Raw genomic sequence first — 18,997 nt, 5'->3', positions numbered from 1 at the left:
GAAGGCCACCCCGCCTGGTCGTGACTCAAGCCCAATGAAAGCGGTGTCGGTTTTCGGCAACACCCCGGTATTTGAGCGATCGCCGCTCCCTTGAACAAAGGAGAGAGCCTGACACACAGCCCGGGGCAACAGCCCTGGCCCCACGCTGTCGCGACTGTGCCGGGGAGAAGCAGCTTCTTACCGTATATATATCAAATACATCTTCTTCACCCGCGGCAGCAGCCTGAGTAACAGCTGAAGGAAGCAACAAGCCATATCACCTCCCCAAGGAAACCCTAGAACCTCAGTACCTGGAAATTTTAAAAGTAGACTAGGGAAAAAAAAAAAACAACAAAAAAAACAACCAAAAAACCAAAACCCAAACCCAAACAAACTGGCAAACAGCTAAGACCATTTTTCTTGTTATTCTGCTTTGTTGTCACACATTTGCTTATTGTTTGGATTCTGCCCTGAGGTTAGCTTTTGAATTCATTTATTTGAGTAGAAAAGTGACCTAAGGTTAACATTAAACTATTTAAGTCCTTTCATGTATTAGGTGTAAATCAAAAGCCCACAGAACTGAATTTGGCTGACAAAGCCAATGTAAACTGAATGCTGGAAGTTTCATACTATGTTTGAGAGCACTGGTTTTTTTGAACATGTATTTAACATGGCCATAAAAAAACCCCCCAAACCCTCCTCACAGTAATCTTGGCAGCTAGGAAGCAAGTCATGTGCTGTAGCATAGGTCAGTGGGAGGACGTTAGAAAAAAAAAATTCAATATTGATGATAGCTTTAAAGGAGTTTATCTCTGATAACATTTTTAAAAGGATTTCCTCCTATAATCTTTTCCTCTTGAAGTTCAAAGTTGATTTTGATAAATCTTTGAAAGGTAAACAATTAAGGTAATAACAGCAATTAGAATTATTTAGCTGTTTTACCTTTCCTGAGGTAACTGGAAGACACTCAAATCAGTAACAAAGGCAACTTGCTAGCCACAAACCGAACAAAAAAAAAAAAAAAAAAAAGAGATTAACACCCATTTATCTAAAGAATAGTCCCGTCTCCTTAGAGCTTAATATATACCCTAGAAGATACTGGTCATTCTCACAACCATCTTATGCCTATTTTAACAGGGGCACATGCTAATTTTCAAGAGATCTGAACACCATTCACGATTATCTCAATCTGCAGTTCATTGCCATTTGAACCTAAATTCCCCAGTGCAAATATTTGCATCTTCAGCTGCTGCTGCACATACAAAGAGCCTCACACACGGCTCGAGCGAGGTAAGAGAATCTCCTGCCTTTTCACCTGACATGTTTTGCATCCAATTCACTGCTGATTAAGTGCGTCACATGAGCAGAGATTTAATTTTGAAGTTGTCAAACTAAAACATAAACTGGTTAAAATGTATTCATCTATACCAAGCAACTTAATTAAAATACTGAGTTTATGTACGGCATAGGACATTGAACTAAACCTAGAGAAGACTAATTTCTAATAATTCACCTGTTCAGTTTTGGTTCCTGCTCCGTTGCTGTAAGAGAATAGCTGTTTGCTTCAGAATAAACGCACTAACCAGTAGTATGGGAACTTGCATTACACTTAGGAGTCCCACACGTTTTTCTGCAACAAGCATTCAAGAACTCCCCCCCCCCCCCCCCTCCAAACACTGCACTGTAACACTTAAGGACATTAACACATAATCTGTATCTGTGTGTTTTAATGTGATCTTTTTTGCTGGTTCTCAGTGCCAACAGTAATTAATCAAAGGAAAAAAGTGAGACTAGTGTGGAAGGCCAAAGATTTTCATCAAATATACAGAAGAAAGGGACTATATTCATTCTACTTTGGCCCCATGGCATAAAGTTCTCCAAAGTGTTGAATGTCAGATTTTTAACCCAACTCTAAACACTGATGGACATACTCTGCTAATGTATAGACTCACAACAACAACTGTTTATTCCTGGTGAAATTCACCTAAGCATGTGATCAGAAGTAAACATGCAAAACATCCATTTAAAACTTGTACTCTGTAAGCCAACAAATATTAACAGCCATTTAAAATACACTACATTTGACCAAAACCACCCGATCAGCCAAAAGCTAGGAGACTAGGGTAAGATGAAATACTGACAGTTTCATGGCAAAAGAACAAGATAACCCAATTTAATTGTGCAGAATTTGGCAGTAAAGGATAACAAACTTCATTTTCCTAGATGGAAGTCAAAACTGAACTTCTGGAAATGTTTCTTACATTAGTGTTTTGTAAAACCACATTCAACACAGTTAAGCACACTGCATTATCCCACTGAGATTTTACCTTACTTTTCTTTAAATATATATTTAAACCATTCCAATTATATTAAATGTTCCATGCCCACTACCTTTGCTGAAGTTTCACTAAATACAACACGTTCTGCATCCCTTCCTCCTGAAATATCTGATGTACAGATGCCTCCTACTGTCAAATCTGAAATACTACAACCTGAAAAAACAATCTCATCCCTGAAAGTCTCTACACCAAAAATGCATTTATCCCTTACTGAATTTTTCCTTTTCCATGTTCAAAGTTGATACTGGTCGTAACAGAAATGTTTGGCTGTTAAATACACTGGTCTCCTATATCATAACCTCCCTAACATAGACTCAAGTAGTTGAAATTTTGTATGTCTAACCTTAATTGAAGAATAATTAACCTAAGAGTAATTAAAGTGTTCTTTTTAAACCCTGAGGCAAGCTAAACATTCTTTGGGGAAGCCACCGTGAAAGACCAAAAAGCCCATAATTTTATCAGTGTTCTCCTGGGTAATGCATCTGTAGACAGCAGCTTGACACCAACTATCGACTACTAGTTTCAAAGGGTCCTAAACCCATCCAGAGTGACAATCCGTAAGCATCAACATTTCTTCCATTACTGAGAAATGGCTAAAACAGGAAAAGGTCTAAGAGGGAAACCTAAGGCAAATATGAGCTGGTCATTGCTAGACAGAAGGAAAATTAGAAAAAAAAAATAGCCAAGGGTTGAGAAATACATGACAAATAGATGTGCTGCAATGCATGATTAAAGCAATTAGACAATAAGTGGTTACTTCTTAAAGTATTTTCTTGACCTTTACCATCCCCCAGTAATTTCACTGGAACCTGCTGCTGACTGAACACTGAAGCACTCACTGAACCTGTGATCTGGGGGGCAGATGTTTCCTTTTATAAACTCCATCTCACAGATACCTGTATATACCCCACAGTAAACCAGGCATAAATGGATGAAAGATTTACCATAACTATCAACCACGTTGCCCTGGGCCTTAGCATTCCCTCTAACCAACCCATGGCAGTACCAAACAAAGGAACTGTGTGCAATGCACAGACTATTGGCTTTGCAGCTGCTCCAGCCTGGCTTTTTTGAAGTCCCTTGCACTTCAGAGATAGCTGTCTTCCAAAAACATTAAAAAGCACTTAAGCACACATTGTAGAGCAAAGCCAGTAAGAGGGTTTAAAAGTTTCTCAGCTTTGACCACCAGAGTAAAACATGCTGCGAGTTCTGAATATACTGACTGCTTCTCACCAGCTGCAGGGTAAACGTAAGTTTGGGCGGATATTTGCAACACTTGGAGCATATAGAAGCAAAGCTCACAGCAGCAAAGTTCAGGAGCTAAGCCCTCTGCAGCTGCAGAGACAGCTCTTCTTGTCAACCCAGCACACTTTAGCTAGATACCTGTGAAAACAAGAGCCCTTCTGCCACATTGCCACACTCCTTGTGCACCCACTACTGGTATACACCAAGCAGACCCAAATGTGGAATAGCTTATCTTTTGCTTGGTGTGCTCTGCCTTGCCTGCTTTACTTGCTCTAACTTTCCTACAAAACCTGAGACACAGGCCACACGGAAGACTACTAGGTCTGAGCAGAGGTCTAACAGAAGGATTTGATGAGTGATGAGAAATCTTGTCTGACATGCCATGTGGACAAACTTCCAAATCCTCTTGATAGTGTACAGAAGGCTTACTATTTCCAGTAGATGGATTTATGCTCCCTTTAGGTAAGCATTAGCAATTAAAAGTCTTTACTTCAACAACCTCTTGAAAACTTGCCGGGAACCAGTGCATCTCAAACAGAACTAAGCAGTTAAGAAATGCAACCCAGTGTGGTAGCAATGACTTCTCTGACCTGTACAATAAAGTCTTGGATTGGAGGAGGCTACATCTAAGAATGAAGGAGGAAGCACTGTAGAGCTGAGTCTACCTACTCCAACAGCGGTGTGGCTCTAGCCCTAACCTAGCAGGCCATTAAGGCCACTACATACAGAAACGACTTCATTATCAGACTGACCCCTTTGTACTGAGGGGTTTAGCATTTTATTTCCTTAAGCCACTGAGTATGTCAGGACAATCCTCCTCCCCAACACAAGGCATCTGAGAGGCAACTGCTGCACAGACACCTTTGGAAATAGAAAATGTCTGGCAGACATATGCAAAGAGATGATTAGCTTCAGTTCCCTATTAATTTCTGAATCAGGTCTTCAACAACAGGCCTTAAAACACAGTGCAAGTTTAAGTACCAGCTTGAAGACAAAGATGAACACATTCAACTCCTGCAGTTTTCTATATTCTGCTGTGGTTTTTTTTCATTTAACAAATATAAACACAAAGTTAGAATATCTGCTACATAGCTTGGGAAACATCAGTTTCAAGAATCCAGCTAAGAATCTCAGCTTATGAAGCTAGTTAGCTGTCAAAGACATTGGTAATATGCATTGCTATGCCTAGTGTTTAAATAACCCAAGGTAACACTTCTAACTGCACCTGACATCGCCCTTCTCCAGAATATAAAAAACTTACAAATACTAAGCTTAAATCTGGTTTACTACTTTATTTTAGGATACTGTATTGAGTGTTATTTTTTTAACCATTAACAAAGTTATACCAGAAGGAAAACTCTTTAGTGCTACTGTAATCTAATCCGCATTTACTGAAAGTGTAGAATTACCAAGAAGCATCCCTCTCCATCAAGCATAAGCTCTGAGTACCCTTCCCTCTCATCCAAAGTCTCGGTTAATTCTCCTACCTCTTTCTCCACATTTTTCCCTAAGATAATTCTCCCTTCAATGCAGTAACAAAAACTGGGCAGAAGACATCATTTACATGGATCTTAAATTTTGGGCTGTGCTTCAACAACTGACCAAGAAATCGTATTTCAGTGACACATTTGCCTAGCCTGAACTTGTTAACAACAAGGTAACTTATCTTCCTCAAATACTAAATGAACAGTTTTGTCTACAGCTGGTATAAATCCATGACAAGTGAAAAGAATGAATCAATACTCCAATCAATGTTGAAACTTTAATGTTCCTGCTACATACTGCCTTTCAGAATTGCTAAACAAGAATGTCGTTGATCACAAAACTACATTAAGCACCAAAACAGTATTTATTTAACCGATGCTGTAAGAACTGGCACCTCAATTTGTATGATTATATCATTCCTTTTGCTGCAGTCTGGAGAGCACAAGAACTGCTGATTTAGAACTGGCAAGTCAATCTAGAAAGAAGCTTACCAAAAAAATCTGTCAACAGAGATGGATTCATGGCTCTGGATCTTGCAGGCTGCAGGTGAGCTTTTGACATCTACCAACTCCCCTTTTCAAATATTGTATCCCATTGTATGATATGAAGATACTAATGAGAAAGCAATCAAAACACAAGCCAAATTTCTTAAGAACAGTGACTTCTGAAATTCATCGGGCATCTTTTAACAGTGCTTTCTCTTTTTAAAATACAGTTGCCAGATGCCATTAGTAAAAATAGGCTAGATCTAAGTAAGGACTTCAGATACTTTTCATGCCCAAAAGTATGAACCCCAAAGCCCCATATCAATGACTGCTCAAACTCATAACTTACCATCAGTTTGGTCTCCACATGCCCTGAAGCTCAAGTTTAGACTTAATCCTGGCAGACATTCAGAGAAGAGATTAAGTGATACCCAAACACCTGGCAGGGTCAGTGCCTCAAAGGATAAGCATATTCTGTCAGGATTTATGTCATCACAAGAACACAGCCACATCTACTTTAACACACAGCTAACACAGAATGTGATGTTAACCTTTCATTATTGTGTTTTTCTACGCCATGGGTTACCTAAAGAACACTTAAGAGCACAGCTTCAACAGTACTGTTTTATATACAGCTACAGATAACAAGAGCTCCTTCTCCCAAATCCATTAGTATCTGGAGAGGAGAAAGATGAAGCCTGACAGGGATTCTGGAATTAAGCAGTGTGGTATTTAAGTCTTCAAGGACTAAAAAAATAATTTAAAAAGAATCAGTTTAGTCAGAGCACACTAGACCACCTTCCTCACAGGGGGGCTGAGGATTCAGAAGGGCACTTGGGATAAGCTTCATTCTGTATTACTTACCTACTCTCCAAGCAAGAGACATGCTAGAGAAACTCTTCCACCAGCCCCATCCTCATGTGGCTGTTGCCTCCTGCTTGCCCTGGTCTTTTCAAACCTTTAAACCTTTATGACTAAGTCACTATATCAGTGGTGAGAGGAGAAAAAAAAAAAAAGTAGCTACTGCAGAAATAGATCCATGACTAGGCTGGACATTTCTTTCCAACCCTGTGAGGACCTTCCTTGTCCCTCAAAAAGTTATCTGGGTACTTGCTTAGAAGATCAGAACTTCTACAGTTATGTGAAGGACAAAACTGCACAGAGTACAGTGGTATCTGACTGGGAAAATTAAAATGGAAGACATCAGTTCACAGTCTCTTCAAGCTGAGTGCATTCAAATCCACATCTCAAGAGCACCTCCACTGTTAGGCTAGAGGCAAGGTTAGTATGAGAAAGATCTTCTAGCCCATGTTTCAACTGACAATGAACATCCAATATGGGAAAAGCACGAACCAGAATGTGCAAACATAAGCGTAGTGAATGGTACATTAGGTGAGGAGAGAGGAATTCCTTGGGGTTTGTTTCCTCCTCTGTAGATGCTTGATACAGTGAGTACAAACTAGAATACAGCTAAGTGTTCTAGCACTCCCTTAGGCTGCAGGACAGATTTTGTTCAGGACAACCTAGCTCTGCCTACACACACTGGAAATCCAAGGCACCTTTTTTGGCTCCAGATTTCATACTAATAACTAATGCCTTAGTCACGCACGGCAATACCGAAGTCCTTTATCAGATCTAGCCCCGCTTCTAAAAACTTGTCTTCCCAATATGGCAGTGCTGACCAATCACTGAAACACCTAGCTCAGATTCACAAGCATCACACTGCAAATGGAAAGTATGGATCAAACTTTCCAACTATTGTGTTTGTTTTTAAAATGCTATATGATTTACTTTTCAGTAACTCTCAACTTGTGTCTAGTAAAAAGTGAACTGCAGCATGAAAGATATGCCTTAGCAGTTTACACATGCAGATGCAAACATTGTAATAAAACAAGACTAGCTTCTGAAAATACTAGGTTTTATTCACACCCCAGTGGTAAACAATAACCTTAATATGATGACTAGGTTTCTTTTGTAGATCACTATGTCACATAAAATACAAAACCCATAGCATAAACAAGCTGACAGTTATGAATGTTTAATGTGGTCTCGTTGGAAATTAAACAAGTTATACTAGTCTTCTCAAGTAGTCAAATTCAAAATGCATCATCATCTCCTAGTTAGTACAAGTCACTGCCATTTCTATAACAAAGTAATGAAGGCACAGCTAGTGCAAGCAGACTTAAACCCGTTCAAACTACTGGGCTGAAAAATACTTTGGTTGGTTCTTCAGGAGAGTTTCCTCTAAGCAAATATTGGTCTCAGTTAACAGTTCCGATAATCTTCACAGCTGCAGTCTAATAGCTACATGACAAAGACTTCACAAGAACCAAACTATGTAGCAATGAATTAACATTCATGCTTTAGGGGATTTACTGCATTCTACATATTGGCAGAAAATTATACTGTTAAAATGCTAGGTAGATTGAACCTACATTTTAAACTGGTTCTTATGTGTTTGATTTCTTTTTTTAACAAATTGGTTACTTAATTCTACCGAGATACAAAACATAAGGCTGTAAGTAACTAATAGTTGTGTTTAGGCTATTACAGTGCAGGTAATCCTCAAGGCCACATACACACTGCTTCACTGCTGCTTGCATTCTGCTGGGTTTTGATCCTTCTGTTGAGAAAAAAGGAAGTATCAGTTTACAGATATCAGTATTTTAAAAGAACTATTAATATTGTTAAGTATACTTTCTCAAGTTGCAGTATTCAAATTCTTCCTTCATCTTCTCCCTCAAAGTAACTGCCTAGTATTAGTTGTACTGCTGTCCTTGGATGTGGCAACACCCACAATGTATTTATTTTGGCTTTGTTAGTGTATAGGTATGCTCCAGAACACAAAAAAGCTCAGAGCCAAGTGTGGTGGGATACTCTGAAAGACACTAAAACTGGAAAAAGGAGAAGAGTTATGCATAGTAACAAATAACCCAGCTCAGAAAAAGCATCCAGGCCTTCTACACAGTTTGAGGCAAAAGAAACTTCCTGCGGCCAGTAACAAGGGCGTAGTCTTACTCCAAAATCCACTGTAGAGCAATGCATGAAACACCAAATCATAGTATGTTCTTAACGCTCTGGAAACATCTTTTGCAACAAATTCCAGTTAGAAAATTCTAACGTGGAAAACTACTTCTGTTCTATTGAAACAGACAACCAACAATATCTCACAGTAATATAGGAATTCAAGGAAAAGGCTTTTTGGGGGCAGAGTTTAGCTGCAAGTTTTACTCCGCTACCTTGGTCTGGGGTCTGGATAGCTATTCTAGGACCACACTGCTTTAATAAATTCAGCTGGCTTTCAGCCTGTGATCAGCTTACAACTATCTATTCTTATGTCGATACACTACAGAACCACTACTACTGCCTGTAGCTCTTTAGCAGTTCTCTCTGAAACTGAGCATACAGTCTTGCCCTTTCTCAGTTCTGTTTAGCCTAGAAAAGCAATGTGAAATGGTAGAAATAAGAAGCCCATCTTGTGGCTGTTTCATTTTGATTTCAAAACTGTCTTTAATAGGAAGCAATTTGAATACACAATAGCAGATGAAATGTCACCAACAGGCTATACGTTTTGATTAACAGTTCTATACCCTATATCCTTCTAGGTACAATGCTAAGATTATGTAATTCTTTCAACAGTACTTTGATTGTAGCTCAAACCATCCCTTCTGAAAAATATGCTGCCTCCTTATTTGAAATTGCAAGCACATTTCACAGCAGACATTTTTAGTTCACACAGACTTCGTTTTCATGACTGCAACTTTCACCTACCACGGTCAGATGCTTTCAGGTGGCCAAATGTGCCTTTCACTCAGCTAGGAAAAGACTACAAATTGAGTGGCTCACAATCACTTTTCCAGGAAACTGAGCCTGACTAGTGATTTGCCCTTCCCATGGAATAAGAAAGCTGCCAGTGGCTCTTCGCCTTTCACATTTTAGTACTTGGCTGTAGATGCATTCCTGAACATTGACTTCTGCTACCTCAAGCAATAAAAGACTTGCTATTATTTACCCTGAAAAAGCCTCAGTTTTGTACTCTTCTGGGAAAATCTGTGCCAGAGTCAGTGTATTGGGTTTGCATGGCAATGTTTCAGTAGCGGGGGGGCGGGGGCTACAGGGGTGGCTGCTGTGAGAAGCTGCTGGAAGCTTCCCCCACGTCTGACAGAGCCCATGCCAGCCGGCTCCAAGACGGACCCGCCGCTGGCCAAGGCTGAGCCCATCAGCGACGGTGCTAGTGCCTCTGGGAGAATGTATTTAAGAAGGGGAAAAAAAAGTGCTGCAGCTGGAGAGAGGAGAGAGAAGATGTGAGAGCCCCAGCCCTGCAGACCCCCAGGTCAGTGCAGGAGGAGGGGGAGGAGATGCTCCAGGCGCCAGAGCAGAGATTCCCCTGCAGCCCGTGGTGATGAAGACCATGGTGAGGCAGGCTGTCCCCCTGCAGCCCAGGGAGGTCCACGGGGGAGCAGATCTCCACCTGCAGCCCGGGGAGGACCCCACGCTGGAGCAGGGGGATGCCCCCGAAGATGTCTGTGACTCCATGGGAAAACCCGTGCTGGAGCAGGCTCCTGGCAGGACCTGTGGTCCCGTGGAGAGAGGAGCCCACGCTGGAGCAGGTTTGCTGGCAGGACTTGTGATCCCCCACGCTGGAACAGTCTGTGCCTGAAGGACTGCAGCCCAGGGAAGGGACCCATGCTGGAGCAGTTCATGAAGAACTGCGGCCTGTGGGAAGGACTCACATTGGAAAAGTTCGTGAAGGACTGTCTCCCGTGGGAGGGACCCCATGCTGGAGCTGGGGAAGAGTGAGGAGTCCTCCCTCTGAGGAGGATGAAGCAGCAGAGACAACGTGTGATGAACTGACCGTAACCTCCATCCCCCATCCCCCTGCACCGCTGGAGGGGAGGAGAGAGAGAATTCAGGAGTGAAGCTGTGCCTGGGAAGAAGAGGTTGGGGGGAGGGGGGGGGGCGTTCTAAGATTTGGTTTTATTTCTCATTACCCTCTGGTCTGATTGGCAATAAATTAATTTTCCCCAAGTCAAGTCTGTTTTGCCTGTGACGGTAATTGGTTGAGTGATCTCTCCCTGTCCTTATCTCAACCCACAAGCCTTTTGTTGTATTTTCTTTCCCCTGTCTAGCTGAGGAGGGGGGAGTGATAGAGCAGCTGTGTGGTGCTTAGTTGCTGGCTGGGGTTAAACCATGACAGTAAGCTTGTGACAAGTTCCCAAAAACTGAACCTGGATTAGGCAGTTCTCCACATGTCCTTACAACCATTATAGAACATTTTCATCATTAGCAGCAACTTGCTGCAAGACAAGTTTAAAGAAAACCAAGCCTGACTAATTTCAGTGCTCAAAGCCAAAAGTTACTTTTACAAAACGATTCTTGGAGAAAGAACTTTTTAAAAAGTTGCTCTACCAATATTAGTCTGTCAGAACTGGGACTGAAACAGCCTCAGCCAAAACAATCACCATAGGAACTACTGATTAAGTACTTAAATAAAAAAAAAAACCAAGATTTAACCTACATAAAATTTCAAGCATGTATGCATACACAAACTTCAAACATTCTTTTTAATTCCTTACTTTGGGGTCATAATCAGGATCATTTTCTTCATCTGCTTCTTCTTCCCCCTCCTGAAAGAAAGCACTTGTTTATATTTCTCTAGCTTATCCACAGTCAGCTTCCTAAGCCATTTTCAAGAAAATTAAGATTAAATTATACTCTTAAATACATTCATTACCACTTTAAGTTATGCATATTGTATTAGCTTGCCCTCCACTAAGCACATCATCTTTTGACATCAGTTGCAACTTAATCTGTATGATACCTTAGGGTTGTCTTCATTTGGTTGGGGTTTTTTGTTGTTTGTTGTTTTCGTTTAAAATATTCACCCTAGATCCACAAAATGATGTGTTGTATCTTACATTCTTAAGTACTAAACTTAAGTGTCCAAAGCATTCAAAAACTAAAGGAAATCTTATTCCAGAGAACAAACTACAAAAGGAAAACTACTTAAATCAAGGCCATCTGTCAACTTACCTCATCATCTGCCTCTTCACCTTCTTCATCATACTAGGAGAGAAAATAAATGGTTTTGACAGTCATAAACGCAGCCATTTATGGCTCAAGTACAGCCAGATAACTCAAGTAGATGCCAGAGGCCACACTGTATTGTGCTCTAAGAGAACTTCCTATATCTGACAGATTTAAAAATGCTTTTTGCATCAGCATAAGCAATGTTCAATCTCTTAAGCTATGCTCTGGCAGAGAAAACCGTCTACCTTAAGTTCCTCACATGTAACACTGGAAGAGCTTATTAGACTGTGATAAGACTTCTGGCCAGTAGGGTGTCTCAAAGCCTAAGGCAATCTGTACAGTCGGTTGCTTCCCTCTTCCATCTTCCCCAGCCAAGGCTTTGGGCTAAGGGCTACCATTTTACATTCTAAAAATTAATTTTAAGGCAGGACTTATCTATCTTAACTGTCAAACCGTCCTTGTTTGTGCAGAGGCAGGGGAGAAAAAAATATGTTACCCTTATGAAGTTCTGGGGTTTTGTGGTTTGTTTTTCAAGCTTAGCTCCTTTAAAGCACTTAATTCAAGCTTTTGCAGAGCTTGCTTTGAATATTTTGGCATGCTTTGAATGTGCTTATCTATCATTTTCTAATAACGGTGCGCTCCTGAAAGGATCAAGCTTGAATCTCAAGGAACTTGATAGCCCAGCATCACTGTAAGCACAAAGAACAGGGTGAGCAGCTAGAAAAATAGACTAATTTGTTCTCTGGCAGCTCATTACAGTTCTTTCAAAGTATTGGGTATGCCACCCTAGGAATGCCTTATACACAAAATGCTACTCGGACATCCTCTGAATGTTGAGCTTCTACCACTACTTTTGCCACAAAACTCTGAAGTCACTACTTCAAAAATAAATTACTTTCACACTGCTCTTCACTGAACACTCTAGGAAGCTCAGCTGAAACTAACATTGATCTATCTCATTCTAAGTATATCAACATTATAAGTCAGAAATTACCCAAAGTCTTTAAGCACCATTATTTCAAAGTTTTTGAGCATTTTGAAAGAACATTATACTTACATCATCATCATCATCTTCAATAGCTTCTCCTGTAAAGTACAATACTGATCGGGGGACTATACGTTCACGCAAGAAGTGACCTATTTCAAAATCTGCAGCAAGGATTGCCTCAGCATCATCGTCCTGCATAAAACAACATTATTTCCTAAACCATAAGCTGGTAACTACTTTTGACACAAAAACACGTTGCACAGATGATGTGGCCAGATTTATACAAATCCCATGTGATGACTTTTTTGGTTCAGGACTTGCTTTATAGAATTGAAACTGTGGAGCCAAGTTTTACACTTTAAACAGCCTACCTGCATTATGCAGTGGCAGGTTGCTTCTTCAGTAAGCTTAATTACACAAAATCCTGCAGTTTTAAGTTTTAGTCTTCCCCCAGCCCCAACTTGCTTTTGTTCTAAGTAGAAAAATTGTTTAATAACTCCCATAGACTTTCAATTTGTATGCACAATACCCTTCAGAACTAAACACCAGCCAGGTGAGGCTATCTAAATAAAGATTTTACAAGCTACATTCCTACAGTGTATCTCCTCCACGATTCCCATTAAACAAGCTATTGGGAAGCACCTGAACACCTAAAAATGCTCTCTGATCCAACCACAAGTTTTCATTCCTTTTGTTTACACCAAGTGTTCTGCTGTCTGCCATCTCAGAAGTTACCTTCAATTCAAAAGGCTACTGGGTTTTTTTGTTGTTTTTTTTTTCCCCAATTATGAACATACAGCTTTCGCTGTCCATGCCAACTAGAGTTCTAACAGCATGCTTCTGGAGGCTTTAATCAGATTTCCCACTCAAGCTGCATAATGTATTCAGCACTTAAGTGTTTTTGGTAGTTTTTCTCTTTACAAAAACATGGCTTATTGCCACAGAGTTTTCTACTAGTGAGCACACAGAAGAATAGGCTCTTGCAGTTTTCTATTCTTGTTTTATTACTTTCTCCAAGAGTTAATAGCTTGGGAAATTTTTAACAGCATAAAATACAAACCAGATACATGCAGCCATTAGAGAAGATCACCCAAACAATGCCCGAATGGAGAGACTTAAACACCACCCATTAGACCAAAGGCCAATAACAAAGATCACTACATTTGTACAACTGTTAACAATTCACATGGTAGCTTTCAGGAAGGATAAGCTGCTGAAGTTTACTAACCTGAACTCTACCATCCAACAACAAATACTCCCTCTAATAAAGAAACCTCAAACAGATACTATTCATCACAAGTATTCTCAGTTAAATACAGAAACAGTTAAAGCTGAAGCTGTTTAACAAATTCCTAAACAATTTCAGCAAACACTTTGTATACAAAAGCATGAATTCTTCTACTGGTGTTTCCCCTCCACCTCCATATTTTAAATAAGCCAACTTACCAGGTCTCCGCTTTCAGGAACTGTAGGAAAAAAAAAAAAGAGAAGAAACAAGTAAGTGAAGTACATACTACATTTAAAGTTAATGCAGATAAAATAATGTTCAGTTTACCTTCAGGAGGACTGAAGAAGTTGAAGAATGAGTCGTTGGAAACAGTTTTTGTCACTGTTCTAACTGTTCCACGACCCTTATGCTTTTGCTTCTTCTTAATGGTTTTCAAAGTAACATTCTTTCCTTTTTTCCAGTCTATTTGGCAACTGAAGAGGAAAGAAACAAAAAAACCAACCAGCTGCAGCTTAATACTATTCCACTTGTTACAGCTATCTACTGAGACTATCACAACTGCAATGAATACAATGAATATAAAATATTAAGGTAGTATTTATTCAGTGCTATCTTTTCATTAGTTTATACACTGAGAACAAGAGTAACAGGTTCATTTTAGGATTGAAGTGTTTTCATCCAAAACTTTCTCCTTCCCCACTCAATCTCTGAAATAATTACCAATTTTCAATAGCTACCAAGTTCTACCTACTTTCCTATCAAAGAATAGCATCACGCCATTTTTAGAGCTACCTATCCATTTTAAAGTAATGTCATATTTAGTCACGTTAGTAGTATGCCATGGTTTACTACACATTGTAATCAGCAAGTCTTTAAAATAATACATCAAGCAGGCGTGTAGATTTTGGTTGTTTTTTAGTTGTTTGCAGGCTTTTTGCCTTCGTTTTGTTTGTTTTGGTTTTTTGTTTGGTGGGGTTTTGTTGGGGGTTTTTATGGTTGGTTGGTTTGGGGTGGTTTTTTTCTAAACTCTGTCCTGTTTACAGAGCAAAGTCATTCCCACAGGCTTGTCTCACACTCACAAAGAATTCTGGGGACATTAAATGAAGAAGTGGTATCAATAAGACTGTTTGCATTTGCATAAGTTTCTGATTAGATTCCTTTAAAGACTCAAAGGAAGGGGGTGAGTTGCTTTGGGATAAGAGACTCTTAGTTAAAACACAAAACAAGGGCTAGGAATAAATCATTTTCACAGAAGCAGTGTCATGTTACAGTGATCTCTGCCAGGATTTATGCTTTTCAAAACCAGTCCAAACTGAGAAAGACAAACAGTTTGATCAAAGCTACTCAAGCATTTAAGATTAAACCTTATAGGACGTCTGCAGAAATATATTATATTAAGTGACTGGGAAATGAAGTGGTAAATAAAAGTCAGTATCAGTAACTGCAGATTAATATATGGGTAAAACCAACCCTGACTATGCAGTGATAGGCTGTAAATTAGTTATCACTCAGAAGAGCAGTCAGAACATTAAAGAGACATTAACACAAAAGCAACTGAACAGGACATGATGCATAGAGCCCTGATCTACCCATAAGGTTAATTACACACTACTCTGGTTTCTCTCGTCCTTCTGTTTAGAACAAGAGAGACACATACAGAATAAAGAGATTATTTAGTGTGAGGAATAACAGCTAATTTAAAACAAAAGACATCACTGAGAAAGAAGTGTGACAGCTCTTTAAAACCATGAGAAACCTGGAGTTAATAGGAGATGACTGTTCTCCATTTCTCAACCAGATCAACTGAAAGACACTTAGAGGCAAACATTCAACACTTATAAAACAAACTGGACAACTGCAATATAGGAAGTAAAACTGGAACAGACTTCCCAAAATGCTGCATGTCAGAAATATAAAAAGATTAAAAGAAGTGATCAAACAAATTTTGAAAAAAGCTATTAAGGCCTACAAAAAGATAACATGATCCACCTTCCAATTCAGCCTTAGTGATGGCAGAACAGTATTTCTAGATAAATACTGATTAGATTTTTTTATTTATGTGCATATATAATATATGCTTATAAGTTATAGAACTATATATTTTATATTATATATATATTCTATTGAAGTTACTGAAAAACACCAAAAAACTCAAGTTGAACCCAGTAGTTTATTAGGTAGCAGTATCTTTTCCAGTACCTTCCCAAGACACTGTAAGTCTACAGTTGGATAGTGCTAAGGAAGAAACTGTTACATTGCCTTGAAGTTATGTATTGGCACTTACCCTGTACAACCCATGATTTCTGGTCCATCAAAGGAGAAGGGATCAGAATCATCTGGCTCTGACCTCATTCTATACGTCTTTGTCAATACTTCATTTGTGAAGTAGTCATTTGGTTCAAAATGAAATTCTAATGTGAAACTCTTAAAAAGAATTGCAGAGCAACAACTTTAGCAATTTAGCAAAGCATACCTTTAATTTCTACATACCTAAAATCCAAACCCAAAAATACACATGCAATGGAATATATCCATCTCCTCCAATATTGAAGAGGTGCACATACGCAACTTATTCTAGAATTTGCTGCCCAAGTTGTACATTAAACCTTCAAATGTCTTCATTTACCATGTTGATCTTGTGCTTTTTAGTTAATATACTGCTTGCAGTAATGACACAAGACCTCCCAGTGTACAGCTGTCCTGGTGCTAACGTATAGAGAGAACTAAATTTAAAATTTTAAAACTTAGCAAGCTATCCAATTTCTGGCAAGGAAATCATACCCTATTATAACAGTTATACAAAAAGTACCTGAAGGTATCAAAATGTAAAGGTGAAACTGAGTCATCAGATATTAAGCCCAAGTTATTAACTTGTCAGAATTTGAAGGTTAAATTAAGTATAAATTCATTCACATGGTACTGCAAGACTAGTACTAGTCCTTGTACTGTTTTTCAGAAGACTAGAAGCAGCTGCGTATTTCTCATGATTGCCGTAAGACAATTGGCTATCACAGACCATGCTATTAATATACAAATAGGTCTGAAGATAACACAGAAGTAATCTTGTTTAATAGGTTAAACTAACCATAGGCTGTCCAACTTCTGAAAATTTCACTTTTATATCTTTTAAGTGTTTCAGGATAGGTTCATCATGTTCCTGTAAAGAAAACACAGTTTATTCCATTTTCATAACATTAAATTGTACACAGATTTAAGACCCTGGAGAGATAAAATGCCATATTTAGAATGAGTTTTACATAGGACAAGAACCTTGTTACACACTGAAACATTTTCACGAATGTGACCAGCAGATGGCAACAATGGCTGTACACAGTTTCCACTGCAGTACGCAATCTAAAACCGTGCAAACACCAACTACAATTTTTAGCAGTATCTAGTACACATCTCATACACACACTGCTGTAAGCACATAAAGTGTATTAGTAAGATAAAATAAGTTCAATAAAAAACACAGTAAGAAGGTATTTCAGAGTGCTCTGTGCTCTCAGTTGAATAAAGTACCAGAGATGACATCCAAGTACTTGTTCCATTTTCGCTCTCCAGACACATCAAGTAATGTACTGTTTCTACCCCTTTCTTAAAGACACTTGGATTAAGTACTAACACAACTTTAAACAAGCCTGGACCACCACCTACCTGAACCATATCACTGAGCAAGTCCACATTCTTGAATACCGTCAGCCAAAACTCAGGAATTCCTTTAGGGTCTTCTTTTTCTTCATCTTTTTTTTCTTCTTCGAGCTTGGCTTTCTCTTTCATTTCCTCCTTGATAGAATATATATGTTAGTTTTTCTTCATTTTGAAAGAGTGCCCACAAGGTTTGTTAACAGTTTTAAGTTGATACCAGTACAGATTAAGGTTCACGTGCATGCTTTAAGCAATCATTAAGAATTATTATTGTTGTTATAAGCAAGTAATCATTAGGTACACAATTTTTTTTTTAAACTTTGGTTACTGTATTGAATCTTGTTTCATGCTAAAGCTTGAGATATTGATGAGAGCTGATTAAGACACTCACTGAAATTTCTTCTTCAGCATCTGCTTTCCATTCACATTCTTCCTCTGTAGGTTCATAAATTGCATTGATGATTTCACTTCGCTGGAACATTAAACCAAGAATATTTTCACATTTCCTAGTCATGGCAACCAGCAATGCCCTAACCACTAATTTCCTAATCCTAAAGTTACACAATTAGTAATACATTAACTATTTATCAAAACTTTTTCTTCTAGCCCTAGAAGGCAACTAAACAGTTACAAGCTTTTCAACACACTAAAATAAGCACCAAAGGTAACCAGAAAGGTTACCATATCATCTGACATCTGCTCAACTAACAAGATGAGGGCTGGTATTATTGAAGTGATTTTGGTAACCATGGAACAGACTGAACTTTTGTCCCCCGTAATCTTAGTTGATATTCACATGGATAGTAAAATTATCAACTGAATTGAATGGGCACATACGAGACCAAAGTACTTCAGAACATGCATAAACTTTCAGTTTATATTCCCTTGTGTTTTAGCTAAAGCTTTTAAGTACAAATCAGATTAGCATTAAAATACCTTGTCAAATAAGGGCTGATAGAGAGCAGCATACTTTCTTTCCAGCTCATGAACTTCCTCATAGAACTTTGCTTCTATCTGTGCACACTGAACTTGAAGGTTCTTGAGAGCATTCACACGTCTTTTAACAACTTTAGGCAAGCTGAAAAATTCAGTGACAGAACTGTTACTAACACTGCATTCTAAGCACATACTGACCCCTACCTTAACCAGTCCCCTTGCAAGTTAACCAACTTGCATCAAAACAGATTTTACACTCTATTTGAAGCTTCAGAAAGCTGTACAAATCAAAACTATGACCCACTGCACCATGCGGATTGAAACTGTTAGCGCAGGCTCTTAAACCAAGGTTTACCTCGGTCAGAACCAGAGTATTCCAAACACTTGGGTCAATCATGAGACAAACTTGCACAATAAAACTTCATACTGAAAACAAGTTTTACATTATTAATAAGCAGCATAGTAAATTCATATGATTGAGCATAATTAAGAAATTATGGTCTTATCATTAATTGGCTTGGTTTTATGAAAGAAAGTTCAAGACAATTGAGTTATTCTTTGCTAAGGAAGTTAATCTTCAAAATTCACATTTTTGTTTCACTGAGGAAAGCAGCTGGTACTACTGTCTTCTAAC

At 38.9% G+C, this 18,997-nt stretch overlaps 1 protein-coding gene across 6 annotated transcripts in view; it reads right to left on the bottom strand.

The window, feature by feature from the left end:
- Nucleotides 1–7,437: 7,437 nt before the first annotated feature.
- The window catches only part of NAP1L1 (nucleosome assembly protein 1 like 1), a 32,199-nt gene continuing 20,639 nt past the window's right edge, over nt 7,438–18,997 (bottom strand). For 4 of the 6 annotated variants that reach the window (XM_030002597.2, XM_030002598.2, XM_030002599.2 and 1 more), the window contains 11 exons: nt 18,364–18,505; nt 17,819–17,899; nt 17,437–17,565; nt 16,865–16,936; nt 16,064–16,203; nt 14,107–14,252; nt 13,998–14,017; nt 12,621–12,743; nt 11,567–11,599; nt 11,110–11,160; nt 7,438–8,156 (listed from right to left, as the gene is read on the bottom strand). In XM_030002597.2, the coding sequence (XP_029858457.1) occupies nt 8,121–8,156; nt 11,110–11,160; nt 11,567–11,599; nt 12,621–12,743; nt 13,998–14,017; nt 14,107–14,252; nt 16,064–16,203; nt 16,865–16,936; nt 17,437–17,565; nt 17,819–17,899; nt 18,364–18,505 (973 nt within the window). In that variant the 3' untranslated portion in view covers nt 7,438–8,120. Of the gene's footprint in view, nt 8,157–8,257; nt 8,642–11,108; nt 11,161–11,566; nt 11,600–12,620; nt 12,744–13,997; nt 14,018–14,106; nt 14,253–16,063; nt 16,204–16,864; nt 16,937–17,436; nt 17,566–17,818; nt 17,900–18,363; nt 18,506–18,997 lie in introns of those variants that run through there. The other 2 variants (XM_030002595.2, XM_041120440.1) reach the window with 2 other exon arrangements.

Source organism: Aquila chrysaetos, chromosome 26, assembly GCF_900496995.4.
Source record: "Aquila chrysaetos chrysaetos chromosome 26, bAquChr1.4, whole genome shotgun sequence".
NCBI lineage: Eukaryota > Metazoa > Chordata > Aves > Accipitriformes > Accipitridae > Aquila > Aquila chrysaetos.
The sequence above is the reverse complement of the archived record's forward strand: the minus strand, read 5'-3'. Positions and strand labels throughout refer to the sequence as shown.